The 12,477-nt window shown below is 46.3% G+C and overlaps 1 protein-coding gene across 1 annotated transcript in view; it reads right to left on the bottom strand.

Annotated features, from left to right (window-relative positions):
- The window catches only part of PTPRE (protein tyrosine phosphatase, receptor type, E), a gene marked incomplete at both ends in the record, with an annotated part of 25,017 nt that extends 12,543 nt beyond the window's left edge, over positions 1 to 12,474 (bottom strand). Inside the window, 4 exons of the mRNA XM_010142341.1 lie at positions 2,585 to 2,721; positions 4,371 to 4,444; positions 4,715 to 4,817; positions 12,390 to 12,474. Coding sequence (XP_010140643.1) covers positions 2,585 to 2,721; positions 4,371 to 4,444; positions 4,715 to 4,817; positions 12,390 to 12,474 — 399 coding nt within the window. The remainder of the gene's footprint in view (positions 1 to 2,584; positions 2,722 to 4,370; positions 4,445 to 4,714; positions 4,818 to 12,389) is intronic.
- Positions 12,475 to 12,477: the final 3 nt, after the last annotated feature.

Genomic DNA, 12,477 nt, shown 5'->3' with positions numbered 1-12,477 from the left:
CTGAACTCCGGCACAAGGACACAGCCCCTTCCCCTGCTCCCACCCGTCTTCAGGGGGGAGGATGTGATTCACCAGCGATGCGCTTCACCACGTCCTCTCCATCACCCCGCGAATCACGAGGAGCCGATGAGTCTTGGTGGCACTGGGTCATCTGCCGCCACCACAGTCTTATCTGCCTCCACTTCCCAGGAGTCCTAAAACCCCCTGAAGCTTCTGAGGGGCTCGATCTACCCCAGCATTGGCACATTTTCTCCTCTTTTTTTTTTTTTCCCCCCACTGGAACATGTTAATCAAGTGAAAATTAAAATTTCAAAAGCATATTCTTAGAGGAAGGGTTTTCAGACACTGATCTGAAAATCAAGGCAATAAACCAGCCACCACAAACTTCAAACATCCAGGCCGTGTTGTGTGATGGACGATAAACAGAGATAAGGGCCCACACAGACAGGAATACGGGTGGGTTTTCTTTCTTCTGTTTTTAGAAGCTCTTCCTAGTGTTTTATGTTGACAAATAAATCAAATAATAAAAAAAATTAAGCAACCGCAGGTAGAAGGAGCCCCTGCTAAGTTGCTTAGTGTACAAGTGCAACAAGTGCAAGGTACCTCCTAACAATTTAGGCTTTAAGGACAAAACCAAAAATATTGAAGAGCACTGTAAGCCACCTGTCTCTAAGGGAACCGTCCTCAAAAATCCTTTCTACACGCTGCGTGTCTTCACCTATCAGCATTTGCTTTGTTGTCCTTTCACCAGAAAAAGCACTTGGGACCTGATGTCTTTGGCCGGTGCACGTGCCTGGCCACTGCTGGCTCACAGGACTCACCACTTTGGGACTAAACCTTCCTGAAAATCACGATGGAGACCCTGTGTTTGTGTTCCCAGAGACACCTGACCCCCCGACACATCGGCTCGGGCTGTGTGAAGCGAACACCGGAGCAGGCGGAGATCCCCATCAGCCCAGGGCTGCAGTCCACCACGGCTCAGCAGCTCCCACCCAATGGCTTGGACAAAGCGGACAGCTCTGAACCCATCCAAAACCAGCAGGATTTGGCAGCTGCAGCTTCGAGGGTCAGATACAGGTGCAACCTCAGCTGGCAGGAGGATGGAGCTGGCTTCAAGGCTTCCACGTGCTCCGAAGGACAGGTCATCACAGAGATGTCTGTGCTACAGGGTCTGGATTTCTCAGCCCCTCTTTCTTCCAGCACCACAGTAACAGACTTCTGTTGTCCGCTTTCCTGGCTTACGACATCAATCACTCCACATTTCAACTGCCTTTCGCCCTTCCTTCCCCTCTCAGGCTTGAGCAAACAGCTCATACATCATGACAAGCAGCTACAGAAGATAGAGCGTGATAAAAAACAACCCCACATAAAGCATCAAGCAGACTTTATGTTCCGTCACCTCCCATCACGGCTCAGGCTGCTCATTTACGGGGACCGGACCCCAGTTTTCAGACTTGGCGCTCGTGCGCAGACGGAAACTCACAGGCTCGCAGCGTGGTGCAGCAAATGATCCAAGCAAAGCAGGTTTTAAAAATAAAAGTAGATGGTTTGTTTCGCTCCTAACTGCAGAATGAATTAATCAGGAGGGTCAAAATTCACCAGCGTACATCTTGTCAAATTAGTTTTCGCATTCGTTTTGTTGACTCTGATACATATCTCCACAGCGCTCCCCCCCACCGCTAAGGCGAAGAAATTATGTGCTTTAAATACATCATCAAACAAATTGCAGATATAAATATGCCACCAATTAAGAAGGTAACTTAACAGACTGTCTAATCAACGCGTGCATCGGCTTTGACAACTCGGTGTGTGACATTTACGCTACTGCTCTGTGCGACTCGCTTCTGCCGCCAAGGGAAGTGAAAAGAAATAATAAAAGTATGGAAAAGGCCCCCAAACACAGACGCGAGAGCAGATGCAGCGCGCCGGCTTTCTCCATAGAAACCAGCTCTGCAGCAGCTCACCACAGACTCTGGTTGAGACTCATCCACGCGACCGCACATCACCAAAGCTCGGCTCATGGGTAGAAAATAAAATCTCCTTTCAGACCAAGGCCGTGGTCTAAAGAAAAACCCCGAGTGTGGCGATACTTCAGAGACAGGCATCTGTGAGGACACGGGGTGCTGCAAATAGGGAAGCAACGGGATGGCAAAGAGCAAAAGGTCAAATTAAAAAAAAGTCCAACCTCACTAGGGCAATTCAAAGGCCACACACACCATGTCTTCTCCTCGAAGTACTTCCACAGAGGTGAGACACTCAAACTCAACGCTGAGGAGATTTGTACTCAATTTTCCTCTCTTCCAGCCCTCAGGCAAACACTACAGACCTTCGTTAAATGTTAGCAAGCGTCAAATGGTTTGTGTATTACAGCTGTGGCACCACCGTGTCGTACGCAGTTACCTCTGCAGGTTTTGTCCAGATAAAAGGTTGCCACACGTGACAGACATGGACAAACAGCACCCGCACAACAAACACGGAAGCTCCACCATCATGCACCAAACACTTTGAAAAGAACCGTTAATATTTGCAGGGGGTTTGGTTTGCCCCCACTTTGCAGTCGTTGGTTCCGCACGCGAGAACTTACATTAAACTCCTCCCGGAAGAGCTTCCCTTCATCTGCGGATCGCATCCGTATTTCCTCTTCAAGGCTTTCCACTGGAATAGGGAAATACTTCTTTGGGCCCGAGGGAGACCTGCTGAGCAGCATGACCCGTTGTTGTTCTATCAGTTCAAGGGAAGGACATGTTAAAGGCACGTCCGGAGCAACACGTAACAAGCTATTTCTAACCACAAATTAATTTTTACGCTGGAAGACGCCATAACACAATTCTTGCACGAGACTGCAATCGGTGATAAAGCTGATTGAAATGAAATAAAAAACCCAAAACTACAGGCCAAATAGCTGCTTTGAAAACGTAGTAAATTCAAGTAAAACCACTACTGGTAAAACGATTTCTCTTAGACTGGATTAAAACGGGACCAAGTTTTATTTGGGAGAGGAGAAGGTTCCTTCTGCTGATGAAGGCTATACCAACCCAGAGCTGCTCTGCCGCAGGGCAGGGACACCTTTAGTACCTCTCACTGAAGAGATACACTCAATTATTTCACTTTTAAAGGGAGAACAAAACCCCCCAAACCCAAAAAACTTTAATTTGGTAGACACCAGAACCTGCACTGAGATGAGCTGCTAACTGGCTGCCCCAGATCACCAGCCCAGCTCCAGCCCACAACAGCTCTGCGGCAGCACGGCTTTAGTATGGGGATTGCTGCGGGCGCTGCCTGCCACCTAGACCTGGGCTCCCACGGGGAAAGGAAGCCCCAGGACACCTTCACAGCTCCTCAGGAGCACAGCTGGGCATTCAAATGAGCATCCCATGGGGTGGGCTGGAAGAAGCAGTGGGATGAAGGGCACTGTTTGGTGAAGGCAAGTTTTATTCATAACCAAGGGCAGAGCACTTCCCTGCTCGCCGATAATGACGGGGTGATTTCCACTTGCAAACTACAACTCCCGGGTGGCTGCACTACCCGTCCGTCGCCCAAGGGCAGTACCAGGCGCCGGGCCACCACGGGGATCTCCAAACCGCGCTCGCTGTGTGCATAAGCCCCGACCAAACAGGAAGCTGAGGGGTATATTTAGAGGATTGACTTTCTCCATGACTGCCACCGTGCTTGTTAACCTGCTCCTCAGCCTCACGCGCAGCCATGTGGAACCGGCACAAAGATCCTTTTTATCATCAAGTTTCTCCTCTTTGTTATGGGTAAAATAATTTATAAGCAAGAAACAAAGAGCTAGGATTGAACTGAGCCCCCCCCAGAGCCATCCACCCGAAGGGCTCCCCGCTAACAGAAATAAACCCAGCACGCTGAGGAAGCCAGCAGAAAACATTTTCAGCTCCTGAGGGTGTTTTAGTTCAGTGCTGCTGGGTTACAATACTGCCCCATCTCATCCCCTTGCTTGTTTCTCTTTATGTTCAGGAACAAGACGGTAATTTCCCAAAGAGTTAAGGACCTCTTTTTTCTCCCCCTTTTAAGAAGAAAAACTGTGATTCTTTCTCTAAATACAAGGCTCACAGTGCCAGAAACCTGGATCTGAGCTGGCATCCTAAAAACGTGTACAAAGAGCACAAGAAACATCTGCCGTATCACAGCTTAAAGTGAAAATCATTGAAAACCAAGAACCGAAAGTTAGGATTATATAAGCATGTACTTAAATAGAGATCTCTGGTTTTTTAAACTATTTTCTCTTTAAAAACAACCCTGTAACTTATAAATAAAAAGCAAACATAATGGAATAACTGCATTCTTCATTAGTGAACACGCGTGTGCGCACACACAATTCACACGGAGAAGGAAAGCAAATCCCGCCGTACCTTGTTCTTCTAAGATCCCATTTGGCATCTTTTTGTCCCCGGAGTTCACCACAGCTTTCCGATGTCTTCTGAACCTGAAACACACGCACCACGATAATCTGAGTAACTACGCTGAAAAGTGACAAGCATTTTCTGCCCAAACCAGTTTTTACAAACCATGTAATTCTGGAGAAACTCTTTCTGTTCATCTTCAGAGCGAGAGCCACCACCGCCACCGCGGCACCCTCCTCTCCGCTGTGACAGAGGCTCCCGCCTCACCATGAAGTACGCGTTTCATTTCCTTGTTAGATCATATCGAAACACGCCTGCGCTAGTTCTGCACGCAGAGCTCCACACAGACCTACCTGAAAAAATAGCCAGCCAACAGAATGAAAATGATGAAGACCAGCAGCAGAATCAGCATCGAAGTCAGCAGGTCCTTGTGTAAATTGTTCTCCTCTGTAGAGTCTGTGGAGTGAACACAGCGATTGTGAGACCTTAGAGGCACAGACTGCCTCAACTGGCACAGAGGCTGCGCTCGGTGTATCAAACATCCGTGCTTCTACGCAATCATCTGCTTGGACTTACTAAAAGCATCACAAAATACTGAATATACACAAAGCTGAACGTTCCACCTCTACTTTTTTCTTCCCCTTTCAAAAGTAACACCAACCTACCCACTGAGAGAACTTCAAGGATATTTTTTTTTTTTTAATGTCTGGTTAAGCAAAGAAGGTACTTATAGAGTAAGTTCAAGGGGTACCAGGCAGTACACGGAATTTGAAGCCCATTCAAAAGGTTTGCTGCATCAGCGGTTTCTCAGCCAGACAGAAATCACCCAAAATGCCACCCTTCATAACGACTTCACTGACTTCAGAGATTCGGTGTGTGTTTTAAACACATCTCGTTTCACAGTCCAAAACACCACTGCTGGCTGCAAGCACGTGCTGAGCACGATGGAGGAGGAAGACAGAAGGGGACGGCGCAAACTGCAGCATCTTCTGTGGCTTATATAAGTACATATTTTATTCTACACTTGGAATTTATGGCCCATGCCATAGGATACAGAAAACGGTCAATGCTTCCTTGGTTAGAGCCAAAGGACCACCTGAGGCAGCAGCTCATGCTGAGGACATCTACCAGGATGGTTCCCTGGGGGTTCAGACCCGCCGGTTTCCCCATCTTTACACCAGCCTTCCTCAGCCTGCTTCATCCGCACTGCTTAGAAACCTCACCAGCACACACCCTCCCAAAATTAAGGCTATTTTTGTTGCTGCTGGGGTGGTTTCTTTCTTTTCAAACTACATTTAGACACTTCTAACGAGTCCTTCACCGTTCCTACAGTGGCCTTTGAGAGGTGCAGCAGTGATTCTCCCAACGCCTCTTGCATTCGGTTTCCCCAAACTCTTTTCTTTTCACTTACTTGCAGCAAAGGCACCTCTGGATGCTTAAACAGGGTATTAGGGCACAAAAAAAAAAATTTCTTTAGAGGTGTAGCTGCACTGAGGGCATACAAGGAGAGAAGGTATCTCAAGTCAGCATAATAGAACAAAGAAAGGGAAGGCAATAAAATGCATGAAACTTGACATTTAAGAGGTATATGAAGATAAAAGTGACAGGCACGACAACATCGTAATCAGAAGCCATCGCTTGACAGGGTTTCAGAAAACTGCTCTTGGAAGGAGTGTCTGGATGAACCTGCACCACCAGAAAGAGCTTAACCGTTTCTGTGTGGTGTTCAGTGATTCCGCACTGTATAGAAACAAGGTCTGACAGACAAACAACAAAAATAGCTATTTTTGGTCCTCACATGGAAAAAAGAGCCGCTTTAGCCCACTTTTGACTCAGTGTCTCAGAATCCTCCAGGATTTAGGGGCTTTGTGTTAGTTCTCATCACCGGCTCCATGTCACAACCCATGACACAAGGGGGTAAAAAACCACAAGTGTGAGTCATGAGGGAATTAAAAGTTCCTGCAGCTCATTTCACAGTACAAAAATCAGCTGGTCTCTTCCTTTCAGAGCTGATGGACCTCACACCATGTTTGTGGGGAGCCTTTGGATTTGTCTGATTCCCAGACAACAAGAAAGCCTCAATTCCAACCCAGGAGAAGAGAAGTTCCACCTCCTGCCAGCTGTTGTTGACTTTTCTTTAGCTAAGGACAGAACAGTCCTGCAGTGACCGAGGCAAGAGCAAGATCTCACCTCTCCTCCTACCATTTGACAAGGAAATTAGGTCAGAAACCACAAACAGTTCTTTCTTCCTTGTACACAGGCACACGTTTTCACAGCTTTGCAGTGGCCCACCAATGGCTTCACCTCGGCCGAGCCGTGTGTACGGCACAGCGCGGTTTTAAACAGTTTTGTTTGCTACCTGTCTTTTCTCTAACTCTGCAGTAATTCTGTAAATGTAGTTCAAAAGTTGTAAGAGAAAGTTACAGCCAGGCCCAGGCCACTGTCAACTCAGAGGCTGAAAGATCTTTGGCCAACACAACTGTCTTGGCCAACACAACTGACTACACATTAAGTGGGATTTTCAGGGGAGACTGCTCCACAGATCTGAAATACCTTTTTAATCAGTGCTGCTTCAAAAATTGCCAGCTGAAACATACGAGTAAGTGCACGCAGAAGAGGCAGATGTCCTCTACAGCAGGTCCCTACTACAGCCACTGCCAGGGAAAATTTTCCGCTGCTCCAACACAGAGCAAGCTGTGGTCCAAACTCCCAGGGCTTTCTGTTCGCAGCCACCCACAAAAGATCACCTCAAGGGTATTTTTTTTTTTAGCAGTACCATGAAATAGTGACTTTCTTGGAAAGAGAGGAGGGTTACCACCAGGAGGATGGTGGCAACCCCTCGTGCTTCCCCTGCCACCCACTGTGGCTGACTCATGGGTTCTTCCCATCTTCATTCCCTGTGCTGCTGGCCCAGCCATCGGAACGGCTCTTTCTGGAAATGTATCAGCGTTTCCTTCGGGGTTATGATGTTCCTGCTTTCCGTATGAGTCAAAACCAAAGCCACCCACGAGAAAAAAGGGAACTAACAGCAGCACACGCACACCAGTAACTGCTCCACGATCCTCCTTCCACACACTCTCCCAAACTTGGATTTACTTCATCCCTGGATCACCAGTAGCACCTGAATGGTAAAATGGCCATGAAAAAACATGCAAAACACTTTTTTCTGCCTCCATGAAAGCAAGCTAACAAGGCAAGGTGCGTGGCTGCCCTAGATCGCAAGTCAGGTACCTGAAATTATTCTGAGGCTTGACAAAGAACAGCCAAAATACTGTTTCTCTGAGCACAGGAGAAATGCCACAACAGGCTCTATTTATTCACAGGTCGGAACTGCCTTTCCAGACCTGGAGAACTGAACCCTCCAACTCTCCACAACTAAAGCTAAACTGCTCTCACCCATTATCTGGGTTAGATTTCAAGTGGGGTGTTTTCAGGGTACATCCTTCATCGTCACTGTCTCTTCATCAGCCACACAAATGTCCTTTATACAGCGCTTGGTCAGATCTGACCACAGAGGCTTTGAGGCAGTGACACGTGCCTCTGCTGTGGGTGAGAACTCTTGTTTCAGACATCCATCCCAAAGCATGGACCTCCTCTGACATTTATTTCACGTGGAGAGCAGCTGTCACAACATCTTGACCTTATCCATCACGTGGCAAACACAGCGCACACAGCCCGAAATAGTGCCACACTATAAAATACACGATGAGTATAACTGTGGCCAGATTTTAAGAGAGGTGTTTTGTCACCTGCTGGCACAAACCCCAGTGCTTCCCAGCTTACCACAACGTTGGTACTTACACACATCTTCTACCAGAGTGACGCATCCCCCACGTGTAGCATAGAGGAGCTCTTAAAAGACGTGTCCCTGCACAAGAGCTCAGCCCAGCTCACCACAGCTTCTGTGGCCACCTTGCCTGGGGGCCACGCAATGTCTCACATGTTAATTCAGGAGATACCTCAGACCGGATGATCCACCACGCATGAGAGCCTTGAGCATCTTCCATATTACTCCGTCACCATGGTCCAAAGGGCAACGAAGCACCTTCACTGTTTACCACAGCCTTCAAATGCTCTTCACATGCTTTCACATGAGAGCAGGTAGCTCTCTGAAAATTCACCAGGAACTGCAAGGAGCAGCAGAGCTCACCAAAAGCACACAGGGCCACAAGACAGAAACCCTTCCATGTTACCACCTTGCTGAGGGGACTGGGATGCTGCTCACCATACAGAAGCGTGTGTGGTGTCCTCATGCCATCATCTGGACTGATGCTAAGGTGAAGACCCACTTAGGTGACATATTTTAGGTAGTCCTTAGAACCTTTCACGGGCATAGGCATTTTTGAAGTGTCTGGATTGAGTGAGTAGTAGAGTACTTATTTTTTGTTGTTGTTGTTGTAAAAGCTTCTGCAAGCGCTGAATTTTTCTGTTCAGCTTTAACAAGGACTGATTTATCATAATTAAGGCTCTTGCACATCAGTGTGTCCTTTCAAGGCACTGAAAACCTACATGTTAACCCAAAGGAAGTCTCCTGCTTCCTCAGTTCTCATCTAGCCATCCCATCTCCTTGAGGTCCAGCTGAACTCGTGCTGCAATGACTGAACTCCGCCCTTGCCAACAGGGATATCATGGTCCAGACAAATCCCTCTCATGCTATTTCTGGAGGAGACAACCCCAACCCTGCAGAGAAGCGCTGTGCTTCACCATGCCTTGACTGCGGAGAGGCAGCAGATACGCAGCTGATAACCAGGAGGTGTGTTGGGTACACAGAGAAACAAACCCCCACTAAAAAAAACAAAGGAAGGGCGAAGGAAAAAGACAGGTAGGGAAGAGAAATCAGTGTCCACAGCCTGCAGTACACAAGGCAGCAAGAACCACGCCAGCGTTTGCCACCCCAGAGCCGAATGTCACAGAGCCGAGGCGAACACAGCCCGCCTGCCACCACAGGAACAGAATCACAGCATGTTTTGGGCTAGACCTTTCAAGGTCATCTAGTCCTCAATCCAAACCCACCTATTTCTGAAGTTCTGCTCTCCAAACTAATTCTTGAAGTTCATCACCTACCAGCAGAGCACTCCTGTGGCTTTTAAATGCCCAGTAAAATGAGCCTTCTTCCTCTCAACTCCATTTTCTGATGATGCCTCATTTTCTACGTGAAAGCAGCAGTATGAGTCTAGCATGAAAGTCCCATCTCTGGTCCCACTCCTGGCTATCGTACAGCAAGGCTTCGCAATTTCTATACATGGCTTCAGTTACCTTCAAAGACACCCACTAACTTCTTGAAAAGTTGAAACCCACAATAAATAGGGCACTGAAATCTGCACCATTTGCTGCCTTTCAAGCCCCCATTCACCTGAGAAATTCATTACCTCTGCACATTAATACATCAGCAGTGGAAAGAAATAGTCAAGATAGGCAGGAAACCCATGAAATAGTCAGGGAGTAAATGCTAAAGACATTTAAATATTTGGAAAGGACCTGAAAGCTTTGCTTTACTGCAGCTCCCAGGCTGCTTTCACATTTCAAAGACCAAACGAGTAAAAATACAAGAGGAAGTAAAAAAATCCGGGCTCTGATTAATACTGGATGAGTAATTAATGTTTGAGTAGCCAGGAATTATCTGAGTGATATGGGCAGTGTCATGTATAAACAGTCTGTCACGCACAATTGACAGCATCAAGTTTCATCTATAAACATACATTTACAGATAAACATATACATTTGTTTATGCAAATCCAAACAAATAAATACCGTTTTCTATTTATTTAATACGGTGTAAACAGCAGTGCAATTTCTCCAGTAAATGGCAGCGCACTAAACCCCAGAACATTCTGGTTTTCTGGAAGGGAAATGTCATGGCAGCAATTTCACGGTGCTCTTGTAGGAAGCAAAATGATGCTAGTGCTGAAAAACTGAGCCTTGCAGACAAGGCATCCACGCTTAGAATAAAGCCGCCGTTTTAATTCAACAAACGTCAGCTAAAATAATGACATGCAATAAATTGTAACTATTCCTTTCGGAATCAACAGCATTTTATCTTTTTGGAACATTCATCAAATCAGCGCTCGAAAGGAAAGCTGGATTTTTTTTTAGCATCCTTCAGTTCTTTCTATAGTCTTTTAAATAGTTTTCTTGAGACTTCAATCAAAAAAACCCCTTTATTTTTGTATTAAAGAATACTGTATTAGTTCGATGGCTATCAGATGTGTTAGATAATCCCGTTATCTTGGAGCTGTCGATCCAGAAGTGTATTTTCAGTGTGCACATACTTGTCTATCAGACAAATCTCTTCTTTGCCTCTCGCTGTAAAGTCATGAAGGCTTTGCTGTTCAGGAAAAAACAGTTTAGTCATACTAACAATTCCTGCATCATATCACTGAAATGAAGATTTAATGAAAAAACAGGTGGTAAGATTACTCTTATCCATATTACCATACTTAAATGCCACACAAATCTGAATTAAGCTCTGAAGACAAACAGCACCTATGGAGAAACTCCCTTTCCACTAATTTTATTAACATTCTGAGACATGCCACGACTAACAAGTTATTTCCCTTTCCTGATTCCCATCTTCTTACACATTCAGACCAATATTAGTGACTTGTTCATCTACTGCTCCAGGTGCCAGACAAGAAACAACCACTTGACAATAGCTCAGCAGAGCCATTTATTAGCCTTTTTTTATCCTTAGCCAAATTTTTATTTATATTAGCAACTTATTTATTTTGAAAGCCCTGAGCAAAACAACCCCAAGATTATCATTACTAATGGTAGAGCTCCTGGCTACCCCCTAAGCCTCCATTTCCCCTCGGAGCTCTGCTAATGTCCCGGCAGAGCAGTGCTCAGCTGCACCTCCACTGTTCTCCAGCCTCAGATTTTGGTGAAAGCAAACGATTAACACCTAAATTGCTACTACTATGGATCAAAACAAAGTGGCCATCAGCTCGGCATTTGGTTCTCGTTTGGCTCTCCTGTGTCAAGTTCCCAGGCAGGTTAAAAACAAAAAAAACAAACAAACAACCCATCCATAAGAAAACCCTCCCATAAAGACTTGGGTGTCAACAACAGCCACCTGAAAACTTAACAAATTGCACCACACTGCTTATATGGAACATCATCAGCTTTATTTCCCTTCAAACAAGTCCCCAGAGCAGCTATACCTTCAGAAATCCCCCTCTGACATCAGCACGGCGTCACGCGTGCCACCGCCTCAACGGCGAACCACTGCCTGAGAACCACCGCTCACCAGCACAGGGAATTCAAAGACAGCCAGCTGGGACCATGAAGGACAATATGTAAGTAAAAATGTTTGATCCCACTACAGAACATAATAGTAGAATCAGTATCTTAAATTAAAAACCTCAACAAACCCCTCTCTGACTTCGACAACCCCCTCTTCAGGCCTCTAAGGTGTTAGGACATAGTTGTAGGAGGGCTCGAAGCAAGAAGAAGAAATTCCAAAATTAGAAATGAGGATGAATAAAACGTGCTGAGGTGGAATGAGTAAAAGATTGCTCTCAGATCTCTGAGAAAGGCTTTTCTGTTTTTCACCTGAACTAACCTTATGGAGGACACCTGAACTAGTATCCATCTCCAAGTCTTGCCTGAGCTTGTCAAGACAGAGAATGCATATAAAGACCCGTAGATCCTCCTGACGTTTATGTTTGTCCTGCAGTCTAATTGATAAGTTCTTTACTTCACATGATCTGTGTCCAGGTCCTGTCACATTGGAGATCCACAGTGACAGCTCCTGGGGTGTGGAGAGCTTGCAGCCCAGGCAGGAGGAGACATCCCAAGCTTCTCCACCTCTCCCAAAGCTATCCTGTGCATTTCCCATATGAGAAGGAGAAAGCAAAGTGCACACCACCAGCCACAGAGATCAAATGCAGAGGTCATCTGGCAAAACTAGAAGCACACTAGTGGGGTCAAAGTCCTGAAAAATATCCCGGACTATGTCAGCAGGAGCACCGCAGCAGAAGTCCCTTTCCACACCCACTCCCATCCCCGCAAACTCAGGGATGTCCTTACTTGTTGTTGTTGTTGGTTTTGGCAATTCGGTTCCATTGGGTGGTAAAGCTTGTGCAAACAGAACACTAACACAGAGCAGCAGGAGCGA

This window comes from Buceros rhinoceros, unplaced genomic scaffold, assembly GCF_000710305.1.
Source record: "Buceros rhinoceros silvestris isolate BGI_N320 unplaced genomic scaffold, ASM71030v1 scaffold8788, whole genome shotgun sequence".
Classification (NCBI taxonomy): domain Eukaryota; kingdom Metazoa; phylum Chordata; class Aves; order Bucerotiformes; family Bucerotidae; genus Buceros; species Buceros rhinoceros.
Note: the sequence above shows the minus strand (reverse complement) of the source record. Positions and strands in the feature narration are given on the sequence as shown.